The sequence below is a fragment of the Cygnus olor genome, chromosome 17, assembly GCF_009769625.2.
Source record: "Cygnus olor isolate bCygOlo1 chromosome 17, bCygOlo1.pri.v2, whole genome shotgun sequence".
Lineage (NCBI taxonomy): Eukaryota > Metazoa > Chordata > Aves > Anseriformes > Anatidae > Cygnus > Cygnus olor.
In genome coordinates this window covers 1547063-1574610 of record NC_049185.1, presented here as the reverse complement: position 1 = coordinate 1574610, position 27548 = coordinate 1547063, and the positions used below count along the sequence as shown (strand labels likewise).

The 27548-nt window shown below is 43.6% G+C and overlaps 1 protein-coding gene across 7 annotated transcripts; it reads left to right on the top strand.

Annotated features, from left to right (window-relative positions):
- Nucleotides 1-466: 466 nt before the first annotated feature.
- On the top strand, nucleotides 467-27132 carry HORMAD2 (HORMA domain containing 2). 7 transcript variants are annotated; one of them, XM_040577721.1, is made up of 14 exons: nucleotides 473-555; nucleotides 2078-2119; nucleotides 2516-2604; nucleotides 3470-3614; nucleotides 4970-5033; nucleotides 6035-6071; nucleotides 7346-7366; nucleotides 8108-8134; nucleotides 9505-9572; nucleotides 12430-12581; nucleotides 13176-13429; nucleotides 14269-14377; nucleotides 15540-15604; nucleotides 20667-21699. In XM_040577721.1, the coding sequence occupies exons 3-14, from the start codon at nucleotides 2554-2556 to the stop codon at nucleotides 20757-20759; spliced, it is 1086 nt and encodes a 361-aa protein (XP_040433655.1). In that variant the 5' UTR covers nucleotides 473-555; nucleotides 2078-2119; nucleotides 2516-2553; the 3' UTR covers nucleotides 20760-21699. The 7 variants fall into 7 exon arrangements, with proteins under 7 accessions (XP_040433653.1, XP_040433659.1, XP_040433658.1 ...); XM_040577722.1 differs by lacking the exon at nucleotides 20667-21699 and adding an exon at nucleotides 27094-27132 and having other exon boundaries at nucleotides 476-555; XM_040577718.1 differs by lacking the exon at nucleotides 20667-21699 and adding an exon at nucleotides 24630-24968 and having other exon boundaries at nucleotides 490-555.
- Nucleotides 27133-27548: the final 416 nt, after the last annotated feature.

The window sequence follows — 27548 nt, the reverse complement described above, 5'->3', positions numbered from 1 at the left end:
ATCACTCAGCAGGCCCTGGGGGAAGGAAGTTAGTTAGACATTGGGACTGGTTGCCCAGGGAGGTGGTGGCATCACCATCCCTGGGGGTGTTTAAGGAAAGGTTGGACGTGGTGCTTAGGGACACGGCTTACTGGGTGATATTGGTGGTAGGGCGATGGTTGGACCAGATGATCTTGGAGCTTGTTTCCAACCTTCATGACTCTAGGATTCTATGAAGAGGAAAGCTGCCCACAGGCTGCGAGCAGGCACCTTTGCCATCAGCCTGGCGGGAGCCCCGCTGCCGTGGAAGCCTCCTCCACGCTCCCAAGCCCCCACACCGGGGCCATGCGCCCCCTGCACCCCCTGGACCCTCCACGTGCCAGCTTTGGGCCTAGCACCGCTTTCCCCCTCAGCCTCGCCCGCCACGGCGCCGCCGAGCCCCCGCCCTCCGCCCGCCCCCAGCGCCGCGCAGGCCCGGGGGCCCCGCGGCACCGCCCGGAGCCGAGCCGAGCCGAGCCGAGCCGGCAGGCGGAGCCCGCGGCCCCCAGGCTGAAGGAGCGGGGCTCAGCCGCGCAGGTACTGGCCCGGCCCGGCCCGGCCCGGCCCGGCCCGGCACAGCGAGGGGGCCGCCGTGCTTCAAGATGGCTCCGCGCTATGGCCTGGCGCCTCAGCGGGACCCCGCGGGCTGCCGAGGGGCGGCGGGCGCCGGCCCGGGTGCGGGTGGCGCTGGGGGCTCCCCGGTGCCCGTCAGAAAAAAACAAAAAACAACAACAACAAAAAAAAAAAACAACAACAAAAAACGGCTTTTAAAACTCCAGTGGCAGCCTTATGGAGGCCGCTGTAGTCTGAAACGAGCCGAAATTAATGATGGGGAGCAAGCGGCCGCCCGCAGCCATGCCGCGGCCCTGGGGTGCGGCCACATGGCGGGGCCAGGGGCGCTGAGGGGCCGGGGGCCGGGGGCCGGGTCCGGGTCCTGGTCCTGGTCCTGGTCCTGGTCCTGGTCCTGGTCCTGGTCCTGGTCCTGGTCCGTTCCCTCTCCTCGGCTCCCTGGCTCGCAGCGCGGTGGGGCTTTGGAAGCCGGGCAGCTTTTTTCCTCTCTCATAATCCCGGAAAAAATAGTCAGGTTTGGCTGGGTTGCAATTGTGATTGTGGTGCCCTCGGGGGCACCACGTACCCAAGCACCACGTATCAGATCAGATACACGCAGTCAAGATGACATTTCCTTTGTGTGTAAATCGATTATGAATGTACCGTGTTGTAGAAAACATATTTCCTTATCTCTCTGGCTCACTTAAATCAGCTTTATTTAGCTAATAACCTGACGTCGGAGTAATGCCTTTGTCTGTTTTAATTGCATTCCAGTCCTGTTTGAAGTGTGCTTAGTCAAACGTGATTTAAAAAAATCCTAAAATATTTAACATGTAAATACTAAAAATTTCGCAGGTGTGTATTTGTTTAAATATACTTTTATAGCAGTAATCTGCCCTCATTACTAAATGAAGTGCTAAATTTAGCACAAAAGCTGTGACAGGTTCCAATCAACGTCCTAATGACTGCCAGCAAATGGAAATGAGGCTTCCATGGAAAAGAGCTGAGAAGGTAAAACACAGAACGAGATTCAGTCAGCTGCAATAAAAGTCCTCTGCTCACTGCGTTAGTTCACGATTTAAATCAATCCACTATGTTTATGTTATTATTTTAATTGTTAATAGAAATACTGACTGGCTGTGGACAAGGAAGCGCTCCGCTGGGGACCTCTTCGTGGTGTTCTTCATTAGCTCTCCCTGTTAGCGACTACATGTTGAGATCTCGCAGCGAGCCATTTTTCAAACTGGTTAATGTGTGCCTTGCTAATTCCATCTAATGGAAGCTTTTAATCAAGATGTCAGTCGGTGCTAAATCAAGCACCTCACTGAAGTGCCAAACATGTAACATCCATGTTATTGCCTTTATCAACCAGCTTTCCATTCTTGTTAAATAAAAAATTAATAATTAAAAAAAAAAAAAGGATTTTCCTCTTTAATCCAGGTTTGTTTAACAAGACGTGCTTTCATTAAAACAATGTGGACTTCTCTCTCTTTTTTTTTTTTTTTTCAAGGTGTCCCAGAAGAGTCATTCCTGTATTCTGGCCAAGATTGATGTTAGTGTGTTTCCTGCTTACCCTGCTAAAATACTGGATACCATTGGCAGAATTCCAGTTCTTTCACATTCCCCCTTCACACTTTTTCATGGTTGTAGGAATTAACATTGTGGCTTGGAATATGAAAAATGGAATTTAAAAGGGCAGTAGCTGGCATCAAGTACACTTATGGCCCTGAATTTCAAATACTATTGATCATTTACCAGTGAATAGAGAGTTTTTCCATTCTGCAGACTTCCAGACAGTGCCATAGTGTATCTATGGTTTGCTTTGCTTTAGCTGGCAATTAGTTTTTGTACCGAATCTGGCTGAAGAAGCTGGTTCCTACTTTAAGGAAGATGAGGAATTGTAATGATGGTGTATTTTCCAGGTGTCTCATGTCTGCTTTTTTTTCAGGTTTTTGATTGCAAGTGGAAGACAGGTCTTTGAAATACATGATGGCCACTTGTCAGCTTTTACACACTAGACAAAAGAAGTCTTCTAAGGTAAAAACCTTGAAATGCGATGCTGCTGGCAATTTTACCTCTCAGTTTTGGGGCCTGACATATCTGTACCCTGTGAGCTGGGAACACTTTCTGCTGGCTATGTTGTTCACAGTTTAATTAAAAAGCAGGTATTTTCAATTTAATGAGTCCAGGAAGATACAGCATGGGGTATATGGATACAGCATATTTGACTAAATAAATAAAGGCTCATTAGGTGTGTACAGGACTTTATTAGCAGGAAGTAAAGCAATGATCTAATAGAGGAACTAAATTTAGTATACTTTCCACTGGGATTTTCAATGTTTAAGTCATGCAGTGCTTAGTATTTACATTAGCTCCAATCTTAGACATGTTTACATCTCTGTGTTAAAATCACTCTGAAAACTAGGTCTGCCTACAGTGTTGACAGGCTTGGTCTGCTGTCACGTCTCAAAAAAAGCTGTGGCAGGCACTGAACTTTGGTACAGCAGTAAACAACACACCAGCACAGGCACTTGCTTGACTCCACTATTAACTCTGTAGAGCAGAGCTGGCAGAAAACTATATACACTTTTGTATTTAAGGGGTGGTTGTCTGCTAAGTGTCTGCATTGGTACAGTAGAGGGGGTGGGAATGTTCAGCTGTGATAGAGGAGGGTAATGACCAATGCAGTCTAGGCTGCATCTGGGTAAATCACATCAGATCGATTGATAACATTCCTTGAAATATTTAATCACACTTAGTTTGGCGTGAATCCCTCTCTGTGTAATATGAAGACCAGGGAATTGTTAAAATTACCTTTTTAAGTTACCCTTTCTTTCTACCTGTGGAGAGTCATTTCTAAATATAAAACAGCTCTACTTTTAACTTCACCCTTCTTTTTCAGGAATCAGTGTTGTTCCCCAACAAAATTGATACTGAGCAGCAGTCTGTGGTGCTGGTGAAGAGACTTCTGGCTATCTCTGTCTCCTGTATAACATACCTGAGAGGGCTGTTCCCAGAGAGTTCTTACGGAACTCGCTATTTAGATGGTAACACTTTCAGTTTGTGCTGCATTCTTATTCATACTTGCTGTATTTTAGCAATAATCTACTCTGCAGATTAGCTTCTAGCTGCTCATATATGTATGAGTTTAGTTCATTAGGAATACAGCTAGCATGCTTTCTCAGGTCTTGATGCAGACAATGCTTCTGCATCAGATAGAGTATAGAAGACGACGTAGAGCTATTAGCAACACATGGCTTTCCTGTTCATGTCTCTTTTGGTTTATAATTTTTCCTTGGTGTTGCCAGCCCTGTGAGTCAGTCCCCAGAGTCAGGAGACTTAAGAATCAGTAAGTATTTAAAAATTAGCTCTGATTGGTGTGTGTTATTTTCCTGTGGATTTCTGAGCCCATGGGTTTCAAATTTTCAGCTTTCTTTGTGAGATAGAAAGTAGAATTGGTTTTGTTATTATTTTTTTTTTCTGTAAAAATTGACTAGCTCACATAACCACATGCGTTTGGTCAGAACTAGCAAACTAACCACAGTCAGACCTTTAAAGAAGAAGGACGTTACTGTAAGACTTGTCATAGGATCACAAGAATTAATGATGCTTTGATTCATCATCCTCTTTTTGTTCATTCAAGATGTGTTAGCAGGTCTAAAATGTTTCTTTGTATTCCAATCCATCTCCATGTTTTTACCTAGGCAGGTATTTATCCTGAAACATGGTCACATGTGGACTTGGTTGAGGGCACAGGAAATCCCAAATTGTCTTTTGATCACCAAGCCCCGAAAAGCCACTAGTCTTTCTAATCAAATGTCAGGTCTTTCAAGTGCCTTTTTGATCAAAAATGCAAACATCTGGCCTGCTTATGCCTTTAAGTGCTCTTTGGTTGACTCCTAAGGTGTTATTAATTCACCTCCTCATTTGCAGGATGGGTTTCCTTTTGCTATTTGTAATGCCTGAAACCAGTGGCAGAAGGAACTGCGTGGAAAAACTTAACAGAAGCAGTTTATTCTATGTATAGTCATTTATCTCATTCAGATGTTGGTGCAGTCTGAATGCAGATGTGAAGGTGTTGTTTGGAAATGCCAGAATAGATGGGAATGAAGAAGGGAGGAAGGGGGCAACGGAAGCTGTAGGTTTTTTGAAATTAAGCCATAACTCTAGCACTTTTTTCTGGCAGAGTCCAGATCATCTGAGGAAAGTCTTTGACATTTGAAAATGCAGCAATAAGCTTGTGTCAGCCCACCTGGGACTCAGTGGAAAACCAACATTTCCGCTCAGGAAGGACCTCCAGATAGTGTTTTATCCAAAAAAGGGAGGATGACTGGTTTGGTTTCAGTGTTTGCCCAATAGCTGTGATAAGGATGGTAACTATGTGCTAAATCTGGTTTTGCAGACCTCTGTCTAAAAATTCTCCGAGAAGATAAAAGCTGTCTGGGATCATTTCAGATAGTCAAGTGGTAAGTGAGTAACAGCGAAACTAAGACAAGATTGTGCTGAATAGCAAGACATCTACCCCTCACATTCTTCTTCTTCCTGTGTTTGAAAATACTGTGCCCAGTAGTGCTATTGGATATGCCAGTGCAACTCCCACTGCTGCGGTGTGTGCTTGGCCTTGTACGTAAGCAAGACAGAATTAGCTTAGCAGATCATGTGAGTTCAAGGTCTCTTGTGTTAACTTGAGTGAGGTCATGGTCAGGCCCCAGAGCACAGAGGCAGCATAGGTAGGCAGAGAGAGTAAAGAAAATCACAGGACTGATTCTTTTTTTAAAAAAAAAATATTTTCCAGTTTCACTTTTATAGTGATTCTTGTAGATTCTTTTAAGTATGTACTGTAATTTATCTCCCTGGATATTGTGTGTCTAAGTACCTTATGGCTGTCTTGTGTGTTATTTAGGATGCCTTTCAGAATTAGCATGTTCTCAGCAAGCAGAGAGTCTGACTTTGATTTGCTAAGGAGATAGGCAGCTGCAAAGACTCAAGGACCATTGCTACCTCAAGTAATATTTACTGCTTTGAGAAAGTCCTTAGCTGTAAACTATGCATCAGATAGCAAAAATTTACAAGACCAGACATGTCAGGCTGCGTTCAGAGCGAAGTTTCAGCCAAACTCTGTATGCAGCCATTGGGAAAAGAGCTGCTGGAGCGCAGTCTGGGGGAGCCAGAACAGCACTGAGCTGAGAGCCACTTAGAGCCAGGCTTCAGGTCCTTGTCACTGTCAGGACTGAAGTGGGCTCTAGGCTGACTGGCCCTAGATTATATAAACAATGAACAAATGTAGAGGGGAAGATGTGGCCTTTCTGATGATTGACCTGGAAAGGACTTTACGAGACCAAAACGTTACTAGCTGTGTTGTCTTAATTCCAGAATATACGCACTTTAAACTGTATCTGATGAGTGTATGTTTACAGATTACATGATAAACATTGCTGGTTAGTATTAAAATACTTTTCCCCGGCAGGATTCAAGGTTGTTTTGATGCTTTGGAGAGGCAGTATGTAAGTTCTTTCGTGTTTTTAATGGACTTTTCTATTTTTTTCATAAAGTATGGACAAAACTCTCTTTCTATTCCTGCTCTATATTTTTGTACTGATTTTATGTGCACACAACACACATTCACAGCTGTGGGGTAGGGAGAAGACCCTGCCCTGAGAATATATGAGCGTATATGAGAATATATCTCCCTGAGATTTGGGAGTTTATTCCTGGAGCCCAAATACTGACTGCTGCTGCTCCCTGGACTTGCCTATACATGGTGTGTGAAATAATTTTCAGCCTGAAAGGGATTCCTCTTAGTTCCGTGTTCTACATTTGCATTCTTCAATGTCTGGATGGAGACACTGCCAGTCAGAACTTGCAGGTTTTCATCTCCATGCCTGTTTTCTTGAGGAGGGTTATTTCATGCTTCTGCTTTCCATTGTCTCTTTCCTCAAGTCTTTGCCCTTCTTCCCATCTTCTCTAACTATCTTACCTTTCTGCCTTGGGTTCAGACTTGATTCCTTTTTTTGTAGAGTAATTCATCAGGTAATGTGTTTAACTGCTGTCAGGACAAAATCAGCTAGTAAGTAATCATATTCCTTGCTGATTCTCACACAAAAATGCTCTGTACAGGAAAAAGCACCAATTGTCATCATCTCTGTCAGCGCTGTTCGTCAAACTGACTCTCATCTAGATCAGATGAAGTGGTGTTAGTTTCAGCACTGCTGATCGGATGGGCTCTTAAAAATCAGTCTCGTGTGTATGGTAGTTCAAAATGTTGTGAACTCAGTTTATTGCTTGCTGACAGTTCTAGGAGGAATTTAGTCCTCTGGTATTTATGGATTTAGGGAAAAACAGAGATATTTAACAGATGCTCTAAGATTGTTTTCAAGAGTAGTCCCATGTACAGTTTCTTGCTACAGCGTAAATCAAATACCTTTGGTCAGTTTCTTACCAGAGAGTAAATACTAATCTTCAGTAGGGATAGGTGCTATTGTAAAAGAGTTTTAAGTTGGCATAGCCTCTGAAGATTTGTTTAGAAAGCGTCCTAAAAGGGAAGACTGAGCATGCAAATGTTTTCTTTGGGAAACTGTATGTGAGACCAAGTAAACTGGCCACTAGGTGTTGCTGATGCTGTGCTATGAAGAATACATATAACGATTTTTGACTCAGTTTATTGAATGTTCATATTTGCTTTATGTAGGCAGTTCGATTTTGAAATGTTTTTTTCCTTGCCCATTAAGGTTAGATTTTGACTTTGTGATCTGTTTTCTCTTTTTTTCTCTCTCCTTAGTTGCATATCGCTGTCCTAGCAGTAAGTAAATGGATGCAAGACATTTTTCTTCCCCTACCGTGCTTGACAGAGATTTGGAGTCAAGGTTGTGTCAAACCATTTTTTTAAGGGGAAGTCAAAATATGTGTGGTTTTTAATAGAGTGGCGACCTTTCTTAAATATGGTAAATATGAACTTCCTAGGCTGCGTGGGAACATTTTCTCAGTATGTCAGAATTCTGACGCTGGGGCCTGACATGAATCCTTAAAGTCCAAGAAGCACTTTTGTGAGCTTCATATCGTTGCTTCCTGCAAACTCTTGCCTCCATCCTCGGAAGAAGGAAGCTGCTGTGTCTCCTCCATTTCCCTCTACATAGGAATCCTCTTTGTTAACCTGATACCAATGAAACCACACACTAGCAGCTATGCTGGGAGTCTTTTGCCCTGGTCCTTTGTAAAGCAGCAGTAGCTATTTTATGCGCCTATTCTGTGCATAATTTGAGCATTTACATCTCAGGCATCAATAGTTACCTGTGAGGGTTGGAATGGGAATTAGCCTCATTCCTCCCCAGTTACACAGATGAGTGTCTTCTACCTGTCTTTGAAGTGGTAAGTATTGACTGCTGATAGAGGAAGGCTGTTTCTCAGCCATTCCTTTCTCTGATCCCATGTTACAGATAGTACAATCTCTGCTGTAATTTGAAAATATCATTGTTTATAGTCACTTTTCACTGGTTCATCTCATCCAAGGGGAGAATGCGCTCACTGCGCTTTTTTACAACAGATTTACACCAATCCCAAGGAACCGGAGGTAAGAAAGAGTCTTAATTAATCTTTGAGGCAACCGAAGGCATGGGTGAGTAGATTTTTATTCAGAATGGACTTTTGGCTTACGTTCTACCCTGACATAGCTGCCTGGTGACCTGGTTTCTCTTCTTCTGCTTTCACTCAAGAATGACAGCTCAGTGAGCTGGATTGTGATCAAACACTCCTACCGGGCACTAGGCTGTGGGCCCATCTAGGGCCTCAGGCAGGGATGTTAACAGGCAACTAATGGGCATGTTCCTGATTTTGTTTTTCTTCCCAGAGGGAAGAAATGGGAAGTTCAAAATCATTCTTTTATTCTATTATCATCTTTTTAACAGCAGTGTTGAAAAGGGGGCTGTTTTTTCATGCAGAGAGTTTAGGATAGAAGTTATGAATTGCCCGAGACCTGGGGTGTATGTGTTACATACTGTGTGTGCTTATCCTTTCTGTGTTCTCTGGTGCATTGCCATCTCTGCTGTTTTGTCTACATCTAGCCTGCAGTGACAGGCTCGGTAGTGCAATATATAGGTGAGGTTCTGCATCCATTCTGTCTCCACAGAGTAGTCGCAGGGAATGGCTGCAGAACACTCTTACCTAATTACAGTTCTGCTGCATTGCCCCACAGCATCTGGGGAGGAAGCAAGGATTAGCCATAACCAAGGCTAAAGGCTGGGATTTGTAAGGAAGGCTCAGAGTTAAGAGTTCAACTCAGCTCCTCCCAATCAACCTTACTGCCTTTGAAAAAAAGTGAACCGTAGGCATGGGATTGGATGACAGTAGATCCTCTTTCTTGTGTTGAAGTAGTTTGTTCTTCCTAGTATTCTTATCTAAAACTGTAGCAAATCTTCTTAAATGGAAAATCATCTAGATTTTTTTTTATCTCCCTCACAAAATTCTGAGACCCCTGAAGTTCAGCAATTTCTGAACTTTGTCTATGTGATACTGTTTCTATTTAGTAGTAGGAACAGCCCTTCAGGTCCTTGCCTGTGTACAGAACTCTGGGCCAGATTTCCTTGTGGCACTGCATCACTGTGGAAGCCTCACATCTTTCCTTTTAGTAAGGGAGGACATCAGCACATTGTAGCAGTTGGCTGGCCTTGATGCCTCAGAGGTTTAGGCTGGGGAGTCAGGCCCACAGAGGAAGTGGAAGGAGGAGGCAGGAAGTTTGCAGCTTTTTGCGATTCTTTCAGTGCTAGGTAAGTTATGGTCGTTAAGAAAACTTGCCAATGCAAGCGATAATAGAGTTAAAGCTGTAATCATGTCATTAAATTAGTGCTGTGTTCTGACATAAAGTTGTTAAGTTCAGTACACATCTTTACACTTGTTATTGAAAGAGACCTGTTTCTTCTTTTCATGCTCTTGGTAAATCTCTAGACAGTGACTGAACTGTATCAATTCAAATTCAAGTACAAAAAGGAGGCGCCCCACATGGACATCATCAGGTAATGGTTTGGTTTTATTTCTCAGAATTACATTATGAAAACTCTGTGTTCCTGAAGCCATGAGAAGAAACTGCCCTTTATGATTATAGCATGTCTGAGTCGCTAAGCAGCTGTAAATACCGTCAGAGTTGAGGATACTCACCTCCAGGATATGAACTTCCAAGCTGATGAGCAGAAAAGCTGTTACAAAGCACAGAGCACTTAAAGTGCACCAGAGCTGAATTAAAGGCAGTTGATAGAAATTGCACCTTGTCAGCATAGCGATGCAGAAATCAGCATAGTTGTTGAGCTCGCTACCATCTCAACTAATAAAAAGTGGTTTTCCAGTTTCACAGGAGAGTGTTGTGCTTTCCAGTGAAGCTTTTCCAGGTTTGATTCCTTTTATGAAGATCCCACACCCAATATTTTTTTCCTTGGGGATTTGCATGCATATATTCTGCTTGAGCAGCCTTGTGAGGGTGACCTGGGAGGTCTTTCGCTGATCATGCCTGCGCTGATGCTGCAAATCTTGGAGCAGGAAGCAGCAGCTTTTTGCGTCTTTTCAGCACTGTGTCTAGTAGGGCATAGTCCTGTTCAACTTAAACTAAGTACTATCAAAGGCAATTAGCTACAACCAGAACAAAGAAAATTAATTAGCCAGTTTTTAGATTTCCTCTCTAATTACCATTGGTACAAGATGGACTTTTGGGCCTCGGAACCTGCCTTTGTAGCGAGAGAGCTCTGCTTTTATGCTCCTCAGGAGACTCCTCCATAACACTCCCGAAGTGTGCCATTTACCAGTCTTTCTCTAAACACATCCAAATCATTTGTCATACATGGCAAAATGATTTTCTGTTGGGCAAATCTGAACCATGTCTGAATCTGGAGTGCCGTGTTGACTGTATCCTCTGATACTGCCTGAAAGCTGCTGTTGATTGTCCTTACTACATTGAAGAGGAGAGCTCTCTCTTGGGATATGAAAGATATTAGATGGCTCTTGAGTACTTTGATTTTTTTTCGTCAGCCTTACTCAGATCAGTCACTTGTTCCTAGAAATAACAGCAGTCTCCAAATGGAACTCAGTATCCCTTGATGTCCATAGTACTGGCCAAGAAGTGGCTAAGTAATCTTGCTGTTCTGTTTATATCAGCTTCTTTGAAATCTCTTTACCACACTGTTTGAATGCTCGTGGCACCAGATTCCTTAGCTGTGGTCTGTTCCCCCAGTAACTGACACTTCTGCTGTGGGATCATGCATGTACCTGCAGTTGTTAGTAAACTGACATGCTGGCATTGATCAGAGTATTGTCATCTTTGCTGTCAGCTCCTTCAATTGATAAAACTGCTTCTGTACACCTGCAAGATTTATTGTCATGTGCAAACTTGGAGTTAATCATTCCATGAGGGATGCTTTATGTCTGTGTCCTTGTATCTGAGTGGTAAGGAGAAACTTTGTCCTAGATAATCTCTGACTAGTTTGCATTGATTTTTGGAGGAGTTCCTCACCATGGATCCCATCCTTCAGAGAGGTTCAGTTCCTCAGCTTCTACCTGTTGGCACGTTCCTGCATCAAATCCACAGTGTTATTCCTATATTGAACCAGTACTTGACCTGTTAATTCCTATGAAAGATGTGTCTTTGTTTGTATACATACTTCCCCCTGCCATTTCTATTCTGCTAATCCCAAGACTTGTAAAGATGATGCGGAAGGAAAATTGTGGCTTCTTGTTATTCCACCCTAGGTGTTGCCAGCATTTGCCCTCTCGCTGGTACATTTCAGAACATACAAGATTTCATTTGATGCGTGCTCGGCATCAGTTTTGTTGTTGGCAGCTTGGAGCCTACCAAACATACATACCCTTGGGAATACAAGCTGTTCAGCAGCCACTCAGTTTTCATAATGAGCCTGAAAGTTTCAGCTGGAAGGGGAAGTCAGTCTTAATGAAGCTATGCCTTCGAGTGATTTAATCAGTCATATTCAGCCCTGGGATTCTCCCTGCTGTCTTAGGTTACGTACTGCTTTTGAAGCAATTTGTGATGATTTTGTTAGATTCCATCCAGTCTATAGTATCGTCCACCTGCCAGTGGTCTAACAAGGACATAATTTTGTAATGTAGGAGCTCCTTTTTTAAAGCTTCTTTTCAGTGAAAGTTAAGGATGCTTAGGTTCCTTAGTCACTTAGTGATTCATCCAGTCCACCTTCAACTGTCTGATTTCAGCTGTTCATCTCATCTACCTCGGTAGTCAAGAGAAACAAACTCCTCCAGAGGGAAATTCATCCCACTTCTGTTATACGTTTATCTCAGTCTAGACTGCTTGCTTAGACTAGCCAGCTGACATTTGGGTGGGTGAAGGAGGTGAGAGGAATGCCCCTTAGTCACTTTTGAAAAATGTGCTTCCGAGCTGGTTTTTCTTACATGGAATTGAAGTGAGAACATGCAATTCACTTCTCTTCAAAATGCAAAATGGACTTGAAAATAGCCACTGTGATGAATCGGCTTTATATGGGATTCTCACCTCATTCCTCTCATTCCTGAAATTGCTTAGGTGAAAGGCACTTGTTTTATGGTCCTTTGATCCAATTTAATCATGTTCAAACAAGTGAGTCATGACATTTGTATAATGGGGTCCATTGCCCCAGCTACAAAGTCTTTTCAAATGTAAATGCCATGCCTCTTCATTTAGAACTGTTGTTTTGCTGATGCCACCACATCCCTGGAGTCTGTTTCACTTCCCTATTTATCTGGAAATTACATAAAGGCATTGTAGCTTTGTTGCTGGTGGTTTGAGACAAGTCAGTGGGTGCACTGTACTTGTAATTAGATCTTGAATATTCATGACTGAGGAAAACAGCTCTGTTATTCTTCTTTCCATTGTAGCAACAAAATGAACTTTGTGAATGGGGTGTGCAGCGAGGACATTAAACAAGCCAGCAGTCTGCTGATCCGTAAGCTGTACCTGTTAATGCAAAACCTTGGCCCACTTCCCAATGACATTACCCTGACCATGAAACTCTTCTATTACAATGAAGGTAGGTAGAGAACAACACATGCTGTAGGGAGAACTTCCCTTTCCATCAGTTTCTGCGATAATCGTGCATCCCATAAAATCAATAAAGCTTAGAAAGGTGAAAGGGTAGTAAACTAGTAAAATCTATTAGCTGATAGAGAGTTTGCACCAGTGAGAAACTGTGTAAAAGATAGTAAAGCCTTCTGACACACTGGGATGTCAGATGCTTTGTAAGAAGGGCTTGAACATCCATGTAAGAAGTATAGCCATGCAGTGTGAAATGGAGACAACCCTCTCATTCACTGCTTTTTTTAAGGAACGGGCATCCTATGTTTGCTGGGTTCTACTCCAGAAAGTTGAGCTCATTAATGGTATCTCAGCAGTCTAAAGTTACTATTTCTTTGAGCCCCCGGATAACATTTGCTCAGTCCATTTTTTTCCTTTGAATTCTCTCCCTTCTTCCCTCAACAAAACAAAACAAAAAACAAACCACAGAATATTTTTAGTAGCTGGTATTGTTTCTTGAGGCTGGTAGATATTTGTCTTTTATAGAGCAGATTAAAGAGAAATGGAACTTGGTTTCTCTGTCAACAGTGGGTTCTTCCTCCCTCTGTAGTAACTCCTAACGATTACCAGCCGCCTGGCTTTAAGGAAGAAGTCAGCCCTGCGGACCTGTTGTTTGATGGTGATCCCGTCAACCTGAAAGTAGGGTCAGTCTCCACTGGGTTCCACACCATGAAAGTGAAAGTAACGACTGAAAACAAAAGAATGGGGAGAGTTGAAAGCAACCTGATCCAGAAGAATGGCCCTACTAAGATCTCCCATCAAGGGTTAGACTATGATGAAGAGGAAGAGGAGGGGAGCGCCAAGGTATAGAAATAACTCTATTCAGTTGTCACTGGAGGAATGGAGTTTATCTAGCAAAACTCTCCTTAAAAGAAACGTTTGCTCAGAATCCTAGTTTAATAAGCTCTTGTAGGGCAGCAGCACTACAGAGGATTGAGCTGGACTGGAAAATCCATAGGCATAAAGCAATCTTCTTTCGAGCATATCCATTGGCTTACTGAGTGTAATATGTTCTCCCAGAAGAGGGCAGCGATTATACGGAGAGAGACACAACACACACACACACTTACATGCTTATACACAGACATGCACAAACTGGGGAAAATTGCAGACTTTGGCATTTCCACTTGGTGTTTCTCAAGCCTAAGGCATTTTCCGCAGTGTCGTTAGGTGAGATTCCTTCCACTACCCCTAGCCATCTAAAAGTTGGGTACTGTGTCTAATTTCTCTGGGGTCTCCTCTGGGCTTAGTGGAGAAGAAGGCACCTTTACCAGGCAGTTCAGATAATTTCCTTAGACAACAAGTTAGGGTTGAATGAATGGTCCTCTGGTGGTGCCTCTCTCCAAAATAGCAGAAGGGGCAGCCTGCAGCCGTAGCTCAGACTTGACAATTTCATGCAGGTGGTCAGTGCTAGGCAACAAAACATAACCAGCACCTGACAACAGGAAGCTATTTAGGTCAGAATTTTCTGTCTTTTCTCAGCAAATTTCTCTTCTGAAAGACCTGTAGGCTTGGGAGTAGGGATGCCAGGTGGCTGAGGAGTTTTGAAAATCCCTCTCTGTTAGCGCTGAGTTTATGGATGTACCACCTGGGCATATTTTTTTAAGTTATGCTATTAAGACAAAGCGTCATTTGCATTGCAGGACGATCCTCTCCCTGTCAGAGCAGATTCAGGTGAGCCTGAAAAGGACAAAAATGATACCCATCCAGGCTGGAGAACTGAAGCATCTTCTTTTTGCCTTGGAGATACAGGTAGAGGTTCAGCTTCAAAACTGAAGGAGCTTGTGCACAGAACTGCATCCTAGGATAATGTGCAGATTTTCTCACTTCCTTTGAAAGGGATGATCAGTTTGCCAGGCTAAATCAATTTTGTGTCAGATCAGATTGAACTATAACAAAAGGCCAGTTTTGTATGCTTGGTTTGTTAACAGAAGCATTCAATTTTTTATCAATATCTTTCCACTTCTTTATCTCAGCAGTTTTTTTCAGATATGGAGGAAACGCAAAGTTCATTAATACTGTTATGTTATCTACATTTCACCAAGGCTCTTTTCCTTTAGCTGTTACAGTTTGATTTTGCTAATAACTTTCACATACGAAAACATATGTGAACATATATAAAAAAAAAGCCTTCTCTGTTACTTCAGTAAGCCTAGCTTCAATATACCATGCTGTATTTGACCTTTGAGGCTCTCAAATACAGCCTGTGAGACAATCCTGTCACATCAGTAAGCCTAGCTTCTGATATACCATACTGCATTTGACCCTTGAGACTCTCAAATATAGCCTGTGGAACAATACCATCTAGTGACAAAATGGTAAATAGCATTCCTGAGATCCCCAAGCAGTGCAATAAAGAAGCTAGGCTGTCTATGAAGTTACCTTTTCAGGTCTTTCTCCTGCAGATTCTCCAATGACTAATAGGAGTGAACTCATTCTGACACCTTTTCCACTAAGGGGATATTTACAAGATCTTCCTCCTTTAGCTAATTGCCTGTTTTCAGGAAGCTCTGAGGCACTTTGGGACATTCCCATCAAATTTTATGAAAACTGTCTAATAAGGTCAACAGCTAGTAATTAAGGGACAAGCTCCTATCCAACACAACCACTTGCATGGAGAATATGCTGGCAAGAGCCTTGTTTTCTCAAGAAGCCAGGTTAAAAATGGAGTTTAAGTGTCAACCTCATGGATTGGAGCTGCAGAAAGTTAATGCGTTGCACATTCAGATGATACTAGTCTGAAATCTCTGTTCCAGTAATAAACTGCCACTGCTGGCACTGCCTGAGAACAAAGGTTACACGATTTCAGACCAGTTTTGGTACAGTACAGTTCATTCGTGCTTTAGCTTTTTTTTTTCCAGTCAAGTGTAGGGTTTTCAACTTGAGAGCTAATTTTGATGTGTTTGGATTGTAGGTGGAAAGGAGAAGACAGAAATAAAAGAAAAGGGCAGAATGCCTTCCTCAAGGGCCTCTCAGCAGGTGAGCCAATTTTAGTGGTTATATGATATGCCAGGCAATGTGGAATTCATTGCCATGGAATATTATGTCATCTAGGATGGCACAAGATTCAAATAACTTCTATGGATTTATTGTACAGTATCAAATGTACAGCTACAAAGTGTTATGGTGTAGGGGTATAAGCATGAACTGGAAGCATTTAGGAACAAATTTTCCATGGTCAGCTTATTTCATTCATCCACTATAAGAATTTTTGTACTGTTCCTGGAGTTGACACTTGTGAATTACACATGCAGACTAAACGTCACAACCAGGTTGTTTTACCTGTGTGTGTTTTTGGATTAGGGTTCTGAAATCATCTCCCTGTGTTAGGTCTGAAGACTGTGCTTGTCTGTTGCCTAAGATAGTCTTCACCTCTGCTTTCTTGCATGCAGACTGTCTTTATGTGTGAGTCACAGGTACTGTTGGATCCTATCCCTTTTTGGCTACCTTTCTAGGATAGGAAGACTCATCTGTCCCCTGGAGGTGCTGATCTCTTTTTCATTGGTTACTGGGGCAATCCAAAGAAGTAGGGTGGACCAGACATGTAATTTTAAATATGTAAAGTTATGTGAAATTAATTCCGTCCTGAGACTGTCCAGGTCAAACCCCGAATCAGAATCAGAGCTGGAATTCCTGGGCTTGTGCATAAGTTTTTTCAGTGACACAGCAAATCTCTGAATACCACCAGACTTGCCACTTGATCCTCCTCCCATTCAAATTAGTTGAAAATGTTGTGAGCTTGAATATTCTGAAAATGAATCTTTACAGGGTAAGTTAATGAGAGTAGGAAATTGCTACTAAAAATTTCCCTGCTTCTGTTGAAAAGAATCCTGGGGTGTCTAACCCAGACAGCAACTGGAGACGACTATTTAATGTGTCACTCAAAAGGCATCTCAGAAGTATTTGCCTTGACTCTGGATCTTAGAAATGAACTTCTGTGCCTAGGCTGGTATTTTTCAAACTTTAACCACATTTTTTTTTGTCACATCCTCCAGTTTCCTTCTGATCATTGTTTATTCTGTCGTCTCTGTGAAAACAGGAGCCTTTTTTGTTTGTAACCCATGGTTGTCCCACTGATTCACGCTCTTACATTCTTTCAGGTCTGTCATGATTATAATCAGAGCACCAGACACCTCTCTCTGTGAATTTCATTAGAACACGGTAGCAATAGTGAGAGTTTCTGAAGGTGGTGGAAACAGTTACTGAAAAGTGGAAGAGTCACTTTATCCATTGAATGCTTCCAAAGACTTAAAAAAATAAAAATAAAAAAAATCCCAAGCCCTCTGCCTGGTAAATTCTGCATGGCAGACAGCTTTTTTATTTATTCTTTGATACTATTTTTTAAACCTTCACAGCTTAGAAGTTGGCTAATATTTCAGTTCGGTTAGGGAAAAATAAAATCAAGTCACTATTTAAAAAGTGCAGATCATCACAGTAAAGCCAGTGCTAACACAAATTTGACACTGTTTTCCACATGGGAGGGACTTTCCCTCCTTTTCTGAGGGAAGTGGGTAAAACAAATGACCATTGTGTATTCCACTTGTATCAGGAAGCCAAACTATTGAGTGGTTTGTCTTAAAAAATGAGGACAAGCTAGGGAAATTAGAGTTAGGTGTTATCTAACAGGGTCAAATACAGGTAAGATGGTAGAAGGAGTCCTGTTGGGGTGTGAATGCAAACATCGTGTTGCTATCCAGACTGCAGTACAGTCAGTTAATAGCATTTTCCGGCTGTCAGGTGTGTTCAGAGAAGCTCTCTGGTTTGAGGAGGCGTGAGGTCTCCACAGGGAACTGCTTTCTCCTGGATTCCAGAGGTCAATCGGCTTGGTGCATGAGGGTGCTCGAGGAACAACTTGGCCTGGGCCGTTGAGGTCTCCTTATTTTGGGCAGACATATGCCATTAGACTCGCACTGCTAGTGCGTGACGAGTGTTAGGTTTCCACCAAAAGAGCCTCTTGAACTGCTCACTTAACGATTGCTCACATACCAGTGCTACCGTGAGGGAGCGGGCAAGACTGGGAAGTAAGGAATGGGGAAAAGAGGGCCTGGGAGGAGACCTCGCCCTTCTGGTGGCCACGCAGCGTCAGCTCGTTCAGCTGTTCGTGGAGCAGCACCGGACTTGGGTTTCAGTGCTCGACTCTCTAAAGTTAAATGTTGAGGCTGAGATTTTCAAATCTAACTCAACCAGTTTGGAGGGTCCCAGAATTGGGTACCTGTACAAGGATTTGATAATCAGAAAGTGCCGAATTCAAAAATCTGGCACTCACAACCAGAAGTTGCTTTCGGAAGTTAAGACCAGCACATTACTGCTTTTCGTCTGGGTGAACTGCTTTATTCCTTCTGGATTCTTGATTATCAAAAATAAGATCTGTGCTGTTGGGACAGAGTTTATTGTTCATTATCTTCCTAACCTGTAGCTTTTCAGGAAAACCAGGAATTAGAGTATTAAAGGCTTATTTTTTTCTATATGACATGGGAGAAGCAAAGGATGCAGATCTGCCAAAAGAGAAAAAAGCTATTCCTGTCCAGTTAGAGCTATAACTGGTGTTTAATAATGGCCATGGAGAGTCTCTGACAGAGGGGTTTTCAGATTGGAGAAAAATTTACATGTACTCAACTTGCTCGTTATCTGCAGTCTAATGATTGATGATACTTAGGATCAAATGAGAGATTGCCCTTTCCCAGCAAAGCATCTCTGTACTTAATCATCCAGAGTTAGACACCAGCATGTAAATTAGCCTACCTCTGCTGACTTTAGGAGAGCTTTTCTGATTGCAGCAGCCAAGGATTTGTCCCAGTGTGCTATCTTTATGCGTCTTGCCAGTTTCCACTGGCATTCTAGGAGCTGTGATCTGAAGAGTTGTACAAAGTAGGGAATTGCTGCCCATTGATTGAGTGTATAGAAATCTGCTGGTGGGAATGGGTTCCTGTGCTGAATGTAAGATAACCTTCTGAAAAACTTCAGTATACTCCTTTATCTTCTTGAATCCTTTAATCGTCCTGTCCTGCAAATTGATTTTTGTCGTCATATAAGCAAAAATGTTAAGTGGAATGAATTTGGAATGAAATAGTTCTAGAAGATGAGTAAAAGCTGAGCATGTGGACGCCTCTGCAGGCTTTTATCTCCCATCAGCAAGCTGTGGGCTGAAGTTCTGGGGTGGTCCTTCGAGTGCAGTCTCTGCACAGTGCAGCAGCCGTGCAGAGCCCTGAATCGCCCCAGACCAAGCCTGTGCCAGAGCTGGAAATGGTGTGGCTGCATCAGCGCGTACAGCCCAAGTCAGTTCTGCCTCCTGAGTTTTTGGCTTCATTAGCTAGGGCCAGACACTGCTTATGCTGCCGGACTGGCCACGCTCATGCTGCTGGACTGCTGTGGGACACAAGTGCGTGGACACACTGGTTTGGATAGCTGATAGCCCAGGGGGCTCTGCGCTGCGAGTCAGCGCCTGGCAGAGGCATGCTGCTGCTGTGTGAATCAGCTCTGGAGCTGTCTGAAAGATGTCTAGGCAGAGATTCATTTGCCTAACTGTCGTAGAACAGTGTCGTTTTAGGCATCGGAGGGTAGCCCGGCTGTCCAGCTGCTGCTCCCCATGCAGAAGTCTCAGGGCTACGTCCCTCTTTCTGGCAGGGACTGTGGTAGCAAGGGTGAGTGGTCCTTCACGCCCAACACATTGTGAGCAGTGTCTGTGCTGTTTGCCAGTGCCAGGTCATCTTGATGGAGATTCTCGTGCCGTTGCTGAGCTCTGGTGTTGTATGTGGCTTCTGTCTGAAAGTGAAGGTCAGCACAAGTGGGTCCAGTTGCAGAAAAACAGCTTGAAGATCAAGACCTTTGTTGTCTGATTTTTCCCAGGCAAACCACTTTTACAACTGCCATGACAGAAAGCAGTTGAAGGGTGAAGTCTGCCATTTGCAGAGCAATAGGAAAGCATTTTTCTGTGGCAATGTCATTATCTTGAACTTTTGCAGAAAAGAAAAAAAGAAAGGTTTATCTCTAACTGTCTATCAAGCAAACTGTATCTGATGAGAAGTTCCCAGAACATTTTCTCCTCCAAAGCAGCTGAGGCTACACAGACCCAAACAGTGAAGAGAGCAAGATTCAGAGATGAGCTAGCCTTTCTCCTTCCTGTTAGCTCTGTGGGGAGTGAGACAGGGAGGTCAGGAAATTCCTGGCTTCTCTGAATTCATGTCAGATCCTTAGATGTATCTGGGGCCATTTATCCCTTGCATGAATTATTCCTGTTATCCCTAACTGCTTAGGAAACAGTTTCCTTGTGATCTCTTCATTCAGAGGTGAGGCTCGTCGCCCTGCAGATGGGGGAGAATCAACCCACGTGCCCTCAGATTCCCTGAGAGCTACTCCAGGGACATCCATGGGAAGCCATGGAGCATCTGCACTGGCTGCCTTTGGATAGGTTCATAATGCACATGCCAACAACCAGGCCCTCTAGAGAAATCTGCACAGGGTAAGGCTGGACAGATCTAATATCCCGTGAGGACTAAGCTGGGTAGTAGCCTCAGAGGCAGAAAGAGCGTCCATTGCTTTTCACCTCCTGGGTTACAGTGCTGTAAATCTCACAAGGGGAAGCCTTTCGGTTTCGGGAAGCACATCCAATGGTGATCCTGCGGTCAGAATGGCCAGCACAGCCACTTACAGCGCGACTGAGGGCCCTGATAGAGGCTACGAGGCGAGAGACTGGTGCACTTTTTTCCCACTGGGTATTTTTTAAGTGTTTTTTCTTTTTTTCCCTACTCTGCAAAAATCTGTACATTCGTCCTTTAAACGCAATAAGATGTGTGAGATACAGAGTAGACCTGTGAGACTTCCAGTTTCCAAAAAGGAAATTGCGTTGAATGACAGAGATTTTAACAGTGAGCTATGGAAAATGAAGAGGACTAGTGGTAGTCAGTGATGTCTTGGCATGGCTTCCTGGGGACAGAAATGTGGCAAGTTTCCACCGGGGCACCACAGTGAGCGTCTTTCATTCTTCCACCTGCGTAAATTGGCTTGCACGCTAACCAGTGTGATTCTCCTCCACTTTGTACAGATGAAGATCAGGATTAATTCTACTGATGTCAGTGCGTTAGCTTTACTGGAAACTGATAGGAGATTAGTGCCAAGCCCTGCCTCGACCGTTTAACCTCTGTGCCGCCTTCACAGAATGGCAGAGGTCAGAGGGGACCACTGGAGAGCCTCTAGACCAGCCTGCGTGCTCAAAGCAGGCTGCCCGGGACCTTGTCCAGTCACATCCAAGCATCTCCAAGGATGGAGACTCCATGACCTCTCTGGACAACCTGTGCCAGTTGATCACCCTCATAGTGAAGAAAAGCTTTTCCATAGGTTTCAATGGAATTTGCTGCAATTCTGTGTCCTTTCCTTGTCTTTTCACTGGGGACCACAGAGTGCATTGTGAACCCTTATTTCACTGTCGTTGGAGGGCATGGAGCAGCCAGCTGTCAGTGAGTGAACGAGAATTATTGCCTTCAACCAGAAGTGTCTGTTTACTGGGGATGCCTCACGTTTTAGGGGCTGCATTTAAAGAGCCATGGTCTTGCTTTTTGCAAGTGGCAAGTGTTTGCTGTGCTTCTGAGTTAGCTGCAGCTGAAATCACAGGATACATCAGGCATTGGCCCTCTCTGATTAAAGTTTCCTGATGGTGATAGATGTACCCTGCAGATATTATTTGCTGCCCTGGCAGTGGAGGGTTGTTTTGCCTTATTTCACCAGTTAAGTCTTGTATCTCAGTCCTTATTCTTCTGGCTTGCTTGATGGAACTGGGCTTCCTTTGATATTCATGTGCTTCTGAATTTGTTAGGGTAGTTACAAGGTACCACATTAAACACTCCATGTCCTGACAAAGGGAAGTCTTCTGAGGGCACAGAATGCACCAAGTGCCAAACCTCAGCATGGGGTAGGCCGGGGACAAAGAGGGGACACAGTTGAACACTTACGCTATTCTAGCTTTTCTACATAGGATGCCTTGGGAAGCAAAACACATGCCAGAAGAGCTGTAAATTTGCATCAATTTATGTTGCGAATTTTTGGCTGGAATACACGGGGACACTGGGGATTGAAAATTGCAGAGCATGAAACTAGGTCCTGATTTTGTCTATCTAAGAATAGCAGTGTAGCCGTAGTCTGCTCATTCTGCTCCATCCACCAGTCTGCCTTGGGAAGGCTTTAATCTAAGTCTAATCTATTTTTAGCCTGATATCTTCTCCAGACAAAGTGCAGCTGTCCTGTTAGTTTTATGCCAGAAATTAGTAACGCTTGCATGATTCACAAGTTAACTGTAATTTCACAGAAAAAAATCTGTGGCAAAATACTACATTTTTACACACAGCACACTACTGTAAAACACAGGAGATTCACACTCACTGTGTGCTCATGGTATGACCCAGAGCTGCGTCGTGGACTGAGAGTCAGGAGGTCACAGATCTCTTCCTGTCTTTGCTACCTGATCTGGGCTTGTCCCCCCGTCCTGTACTCAGCGTTGTCCCTTCGCAGAGGAGGCCTGCAAGCACCTGGCTCGACACCGCAGAGGAGCTGAGGCTTGTAGTGGTTGTGTAAGACAACAACATTCGTACAGGCTGAGCTCTCTAAATCATGCATCCCAGTACATGGGAAAAAAATACAATTGATCAACTTCTGGAGCCTTTGACTGTATGTTTAGTCAATGGGAGGGATTTCCTGCTTTTCACCACACCGTTTAAGAGGTTTACTTCTTGGTTAAAGTCAAATAAATATACGTAGGATTTGACTTAATCCCATTTAGTGTTGCATGTCTGGGGAAGAAGCCTGAGTGTTTGGTTAAGGTTGGAACCTGGAAGTTGGACCTGGGGTCTGTTTGTGGCTCTGAGCTCCGACGTGAACTTGTAGCCGTGCAGGAGCAGGACAGGACATGTTGACTTCAGTGAAATACCTCGCACTTTTGACATCTTATTCATTCAGTAGATGAATAGTGCTTGTCTAGAGCACTTGATGACTTGCCTGGCTGTTTTTACTTTTCTAATCTCAGGTTCCTGTTAGGTGGCAATTCTGCCTGTGGTAAAGGGAAGGAAAACATTCAGAGAGAGAGCTGCAGCTGCTCGTTGTGCCTGCGTCTCCCACCTTGAAAGTATCCCATCTGTGCAGAAAATTTAGGAGAAATAAAAAAGGGGTAAAACTTGACTAAGTAGCTGCTTGTGCTGCCGAACATCCATTCCTCGATAGAGGAAATAAAAGCGCCAGCTCAGGCTGACATTCTCGTTATGCGGTTTAGGCTAAAATAGGAGAGCCGCCTTATTCAGGTGACGAGGGGGCTGGAGACGGGGGATCATTGCTTTGCTTTATTGTCTGGCCAGCAGGACATGGTACAAAACTTGCAGCTGTGTTAGCACTGGAGAGTGTCTGGATGCAGTGTTTCCACCCTCAGGGCCCTTTACATCAAAAAAGGAAGCAGACAGGTTAAAACGATGCCAGGGAGAGGAAAGTAAATAACTGCCTAAAATGCCAGTTTGAGCAGCTGGATATCAGGTCAGAGCTGTAACACAGAGATCCACTCATCAGTGTTTTCTCAAGCAAATATGCCTTGGACAGCGCTGGAAGTTTTGTCAGACATGAGGGAGAACCTGCCTGTCCCACTTTGGCAGATTCTACTTTTCTGTTTTCATGGAAAGGAAGTTGTACTTTGTGCATTAGCCAATATCATGTTGCTCATAATGAAGAGGAGGGAAGAAGGGAAGTTGAAACATGATAGAGAGGCAAAATGAGGTTGTTTCAAACTGTTTTGCTGCTAATCCGTAGTCAGAGTCATTTCACACATTAGAAAGACCATTGCTATGTAGAGATTACCAAAGCCTCATACCAAGGTCAGATGGAAAGAAAGCCTTGATGACGTGGGTGGGGAATTCTATAATAACCACATTTTGTAATCTGGAGACCTTGTGCTTGTCTCCAGGATATGTTCTGGAATAGCTCTTTATTAACTCCTTGTGTTTTTCCTGCTTCACTTACAGGATTCCTCTTGTTTTTTAGTGAAACCGGAGTAAACTAGTCTTATTTTGAAGCAGCAACATGGTTAGCTGTTTTTTCCCTCTTCATTCACCTTACTTTCATCCAAATGAGTTTTCTTTTGGGGGCAAAGTTGAAGCAGTGTGCTGTGGTGTGTCCCTTCAGCTCAGTTCCAGCGAGAGCAAGATAGGCTACATTGCCTGACTGTGCGCCTTGTCTCTCTGGGTGGGCTGTTCTCTGCAGCTCCATGTTATAATTATAAAAGTGTAAATATGTCCTGTGATAACAAGTGAGTTTGTCACTTAAATGGCACAGCCAGCACTTCAACTGTCGTTCTGGCTGTTCATCTCTCAGTGATCTGTGTGAATTGCCTGTGACCATTGACCCATTTATACTGTAACATATATTTAGTGGTGGTTTATAACCTTTTGATTGGTAGGCCTCTGGACAATTTTTGAGGGAGGCTTGTGTCTTCCTAGAGGAAAGTTAAGCCTTTTGAAGCAAAGCTTGCTTCACTTAGTTATTTTTCACGAACTCACAAGTAGTCTTTGAACTCAGAGAGCAACCAACTCAAGTTGAAATTCCATGGTATACGAATAGACGTACTGTATGTCTCGTCCTGAAAGGCTGTTTCAAGTGACTACAAATTTGACATAAGTGCCTCTCTTCTGTTACATGCATTTACGATTATCTGATGGTAAAAGAGGCTTCTGCCCTACAAGCTATTGTGTTTCTCAAAGATCTCCTTGTTCCTTGTATTTTCTTTTGGCTGTGGGGCCGAAACATTCTCTCTCCCTGAAGCTGAACCTGTTGCTTTCACAAACCTTATGGTCTCAATTCCAGTGAGTATTCCAATTTTGATTCCTTGCCTAATGGCTTTTCTGGAGAACAGGATCACAGTAAATAAACCCAAGAGGATCCAGGAAAACACATTGTAGGTTTGGAAGTTGTGTTTCTTGACTTGTCTAGCAAGAGCCTGTACCGTGAGAATGATCACTGCTTCTGATGGTTCTTACAGATAAGCTGCCTGAACCTTGCATTTAGCCAGGAAGAGGTAATAGGACCCAAGAAGAAAAGGAAGGTCAGTGAACCAGAGAAGCTGCTTCTGGAAGGCAGGAAATGATGTTCGTTCTGACACACAGGGCATTTAGAAGGTGTGAGTTTGCGTTGTCATCTGACAAGTAAAGACATTTACTCTCTCCTCATATTTAACTCTGCACATACCGCATGTATTTCTGCATATTTGTTTGTCTAGTACAAACCGGTTTGCAAAGAGACTGCAAGCGCCATAACTGTCCTGACAGTGTGGGCCAACAGCACTTGTTCGATGTTCTAAAGTTGAGGATTGATGATTCCATGTGAATGCGTCCGTGTGCTTCTTTCTGTCCGAGTTCTCCCTCACACCACACACACACCACTGGCTAAATTTGCTCCTCGGTGGCTGGGCTGTCCGTTGCCAATATGTCATCAATATTAATGGCACTATTTCAGGATGAGCTCTCTGAGGTATCAATGCCAGCAAACAACAAGTCTCATGATTCATTAGATTGTGCTTCCTCCTATCTACTGTTTCCGGAGCGCTGATTTTTTTTTTCAAAGAAGTTTTTTTTTTAATCTGTATTGAATACAAAGATAAAGTAATCTATACGCATTTTCTGCTGCCGCTGAAGGTTTTTTTTCTGACTCTGCAAGTAGTGTTGCTATGACTATATTATCAGCTTATTTCTAAAGCAGCAACTACCGCGTACCAAGGGGCTTAGTTAAGTGATAGAAATCGTGTTGAAATACACCACATTTAAAACCTAACTTTTATAAAGGTACCTCATGATGGCAAATACAGGTAAGGAGAGCAACAGCAATAAAAGAATTTCTGTGTCCTTTGGAGCAAAGGTGCTGTGTATTCTGGCATGCAGATTGCCTGGCAGACACTCTGTCAAGTTATTACTGGAGTGGAGCAAAATGGTCTAATTGGTCTTAAACGTTTTTTAAAAGGTGTTCATGGAACAGCCTCTACATTCCTTTATGCACATAACAAAAGAGATACTGAAATGCGAAACACCGAAGGGAATTTAGTGCACCCTCTTCCCAACATGGTGTTGATTGAAGATTTTAAACCTTACAGGGATGGGGAAATAAAGACGTTAGAATACAACACAGTAAGGCACTTCGTAGTGTAGCATTATCCCTGACATTACAGATATGCAACAAAGAGATTTCGGGACAGGGCTTGAAGAGCAGCGGTGGTTTTGGATGTAAGGTGTTTCTTCTGTGGTGTATGTCAGCCCCACGGGAAGGAGTGAGGATCACTTGACAACTGTCTGACCCATAGTGTGCAGGGCACGTGACAGAAGGATGTTGACCACCAGTGCCATCGCTTGGCACACCGGGTTCCCCACTGCCATTAACGTGGGGATGGTTTGTGCTGCGGCAGCATTTGAGGTTGGCTTCAGACATCGCGGATCTGCCTGCCTGCTGAAACTATCAGCTCTCTGTGACTGGGTAGAAGCCCACCAGGAGGTGGGGATTGATGCACCTCTCTTGTGCTTGTACTTGGCTGGCCACCTGAAGGAGTTGCAGGCCAGACCAGAACTGTCTGGGTAGAGATCACACTGAAGGTGAGCACCCCTAAATGTTCAGTTCACCTCGTTTTCCGGGTAGCTGAGTTACGCATTGCAATCCTAATGCTAATACCACAGCTGTCCTTACTCGGCCCAAGGCAGACAGACCACTGACTGTCCGTGAGCCTGCAGCAGTGTCTGGCAGGTTTTGTGGCTTGATTCCTATTTCACAAAACTTGCAGAACATGAGAGTTCTCCATTTTATCCTCACTTTCAGTCCTGTGTTCTCACTTTTGCACCTGTGGCCTAATAAGCCAGTTTGTTCACATGCCAGAGCAAACGAGAAAGCTTCCTTCTGCCCAGATTTTGTAATGGTATTTGCTTTCATGCCTGCACATCCACGGGAGGCCTGCGTTCTTCACGGCACAGCTACAGCTTGGGACCTGCCTTGACCTGACAGCTTTGCCCTCGTGCTGCTGGAGGTTGCGGTTCTGTATTTCTTCAGCCCACTGACTCCTGCCTGCCCCCGGAGCCTCGTTATATTGTTGTATTGTGCATAGAGGAGAAAGACAAACGTGTCCGTGTTTATGGCAACTCAAGCAAGTTAGTCCATCAGCTTGCTTCATGCACACTGGAAAATGCAAGGTGTCCTGGCCCGCAGTGAGAGTGAGGTAGTCTGTCTGGTGTTACCGCACAGCAAGAGGGAGCACCCAGACGCTGCCGAGTAAATCCACGGCTTAGCTGACCGGACGGTGTCCTGGTCTTGTAGCTATGGCCAGAGACTCACTGTCTCAGTTCACATTGGCTTCTAATCAGCTATTTTACGGTAATGACTTTTAGTCATTTTCATTTCAGGCTTGGTTAGAAATAAAGTAACTTGTGATGAATTGCCACAGTAAGCGTCTGATTTTTCTTTCCCACAAGCTTGTGGTTACCATCAGATTCTAAGAAAAGTCTTTCCACTGCAGATTGGAATCATCTAAGCCACTTACACATATCCTTTTATTTATTAGCAATTCTGCTTGGCTAGCTAAAGGTAAAAAAACCTTTTTCTTGTGTTTCAGTCACATTTCTAGTTAACACTCGTTAACTGACTTAATGTATGTTACACATCATCAACCTGATTCACTACTGACATAAAACAGAAGCAATTCGTTAGTAACGGTCCCTTGCCAATTAGTGAACTAAATTACGTTTGAACAATTTTCTTCAAAGATTCTCCTCCTCCCCCCCGTGCATCATTTGGCAAGTCCCCTGAATACTTACAGTAATTACGTGCGTGCAGTGAAAGGAGACTGTTACCTCTTAAAGCAAAATAAATGAATATGTGATCTTTGTGTTAATATAACAATGAGTAATACAAAGAATCACAGACATCC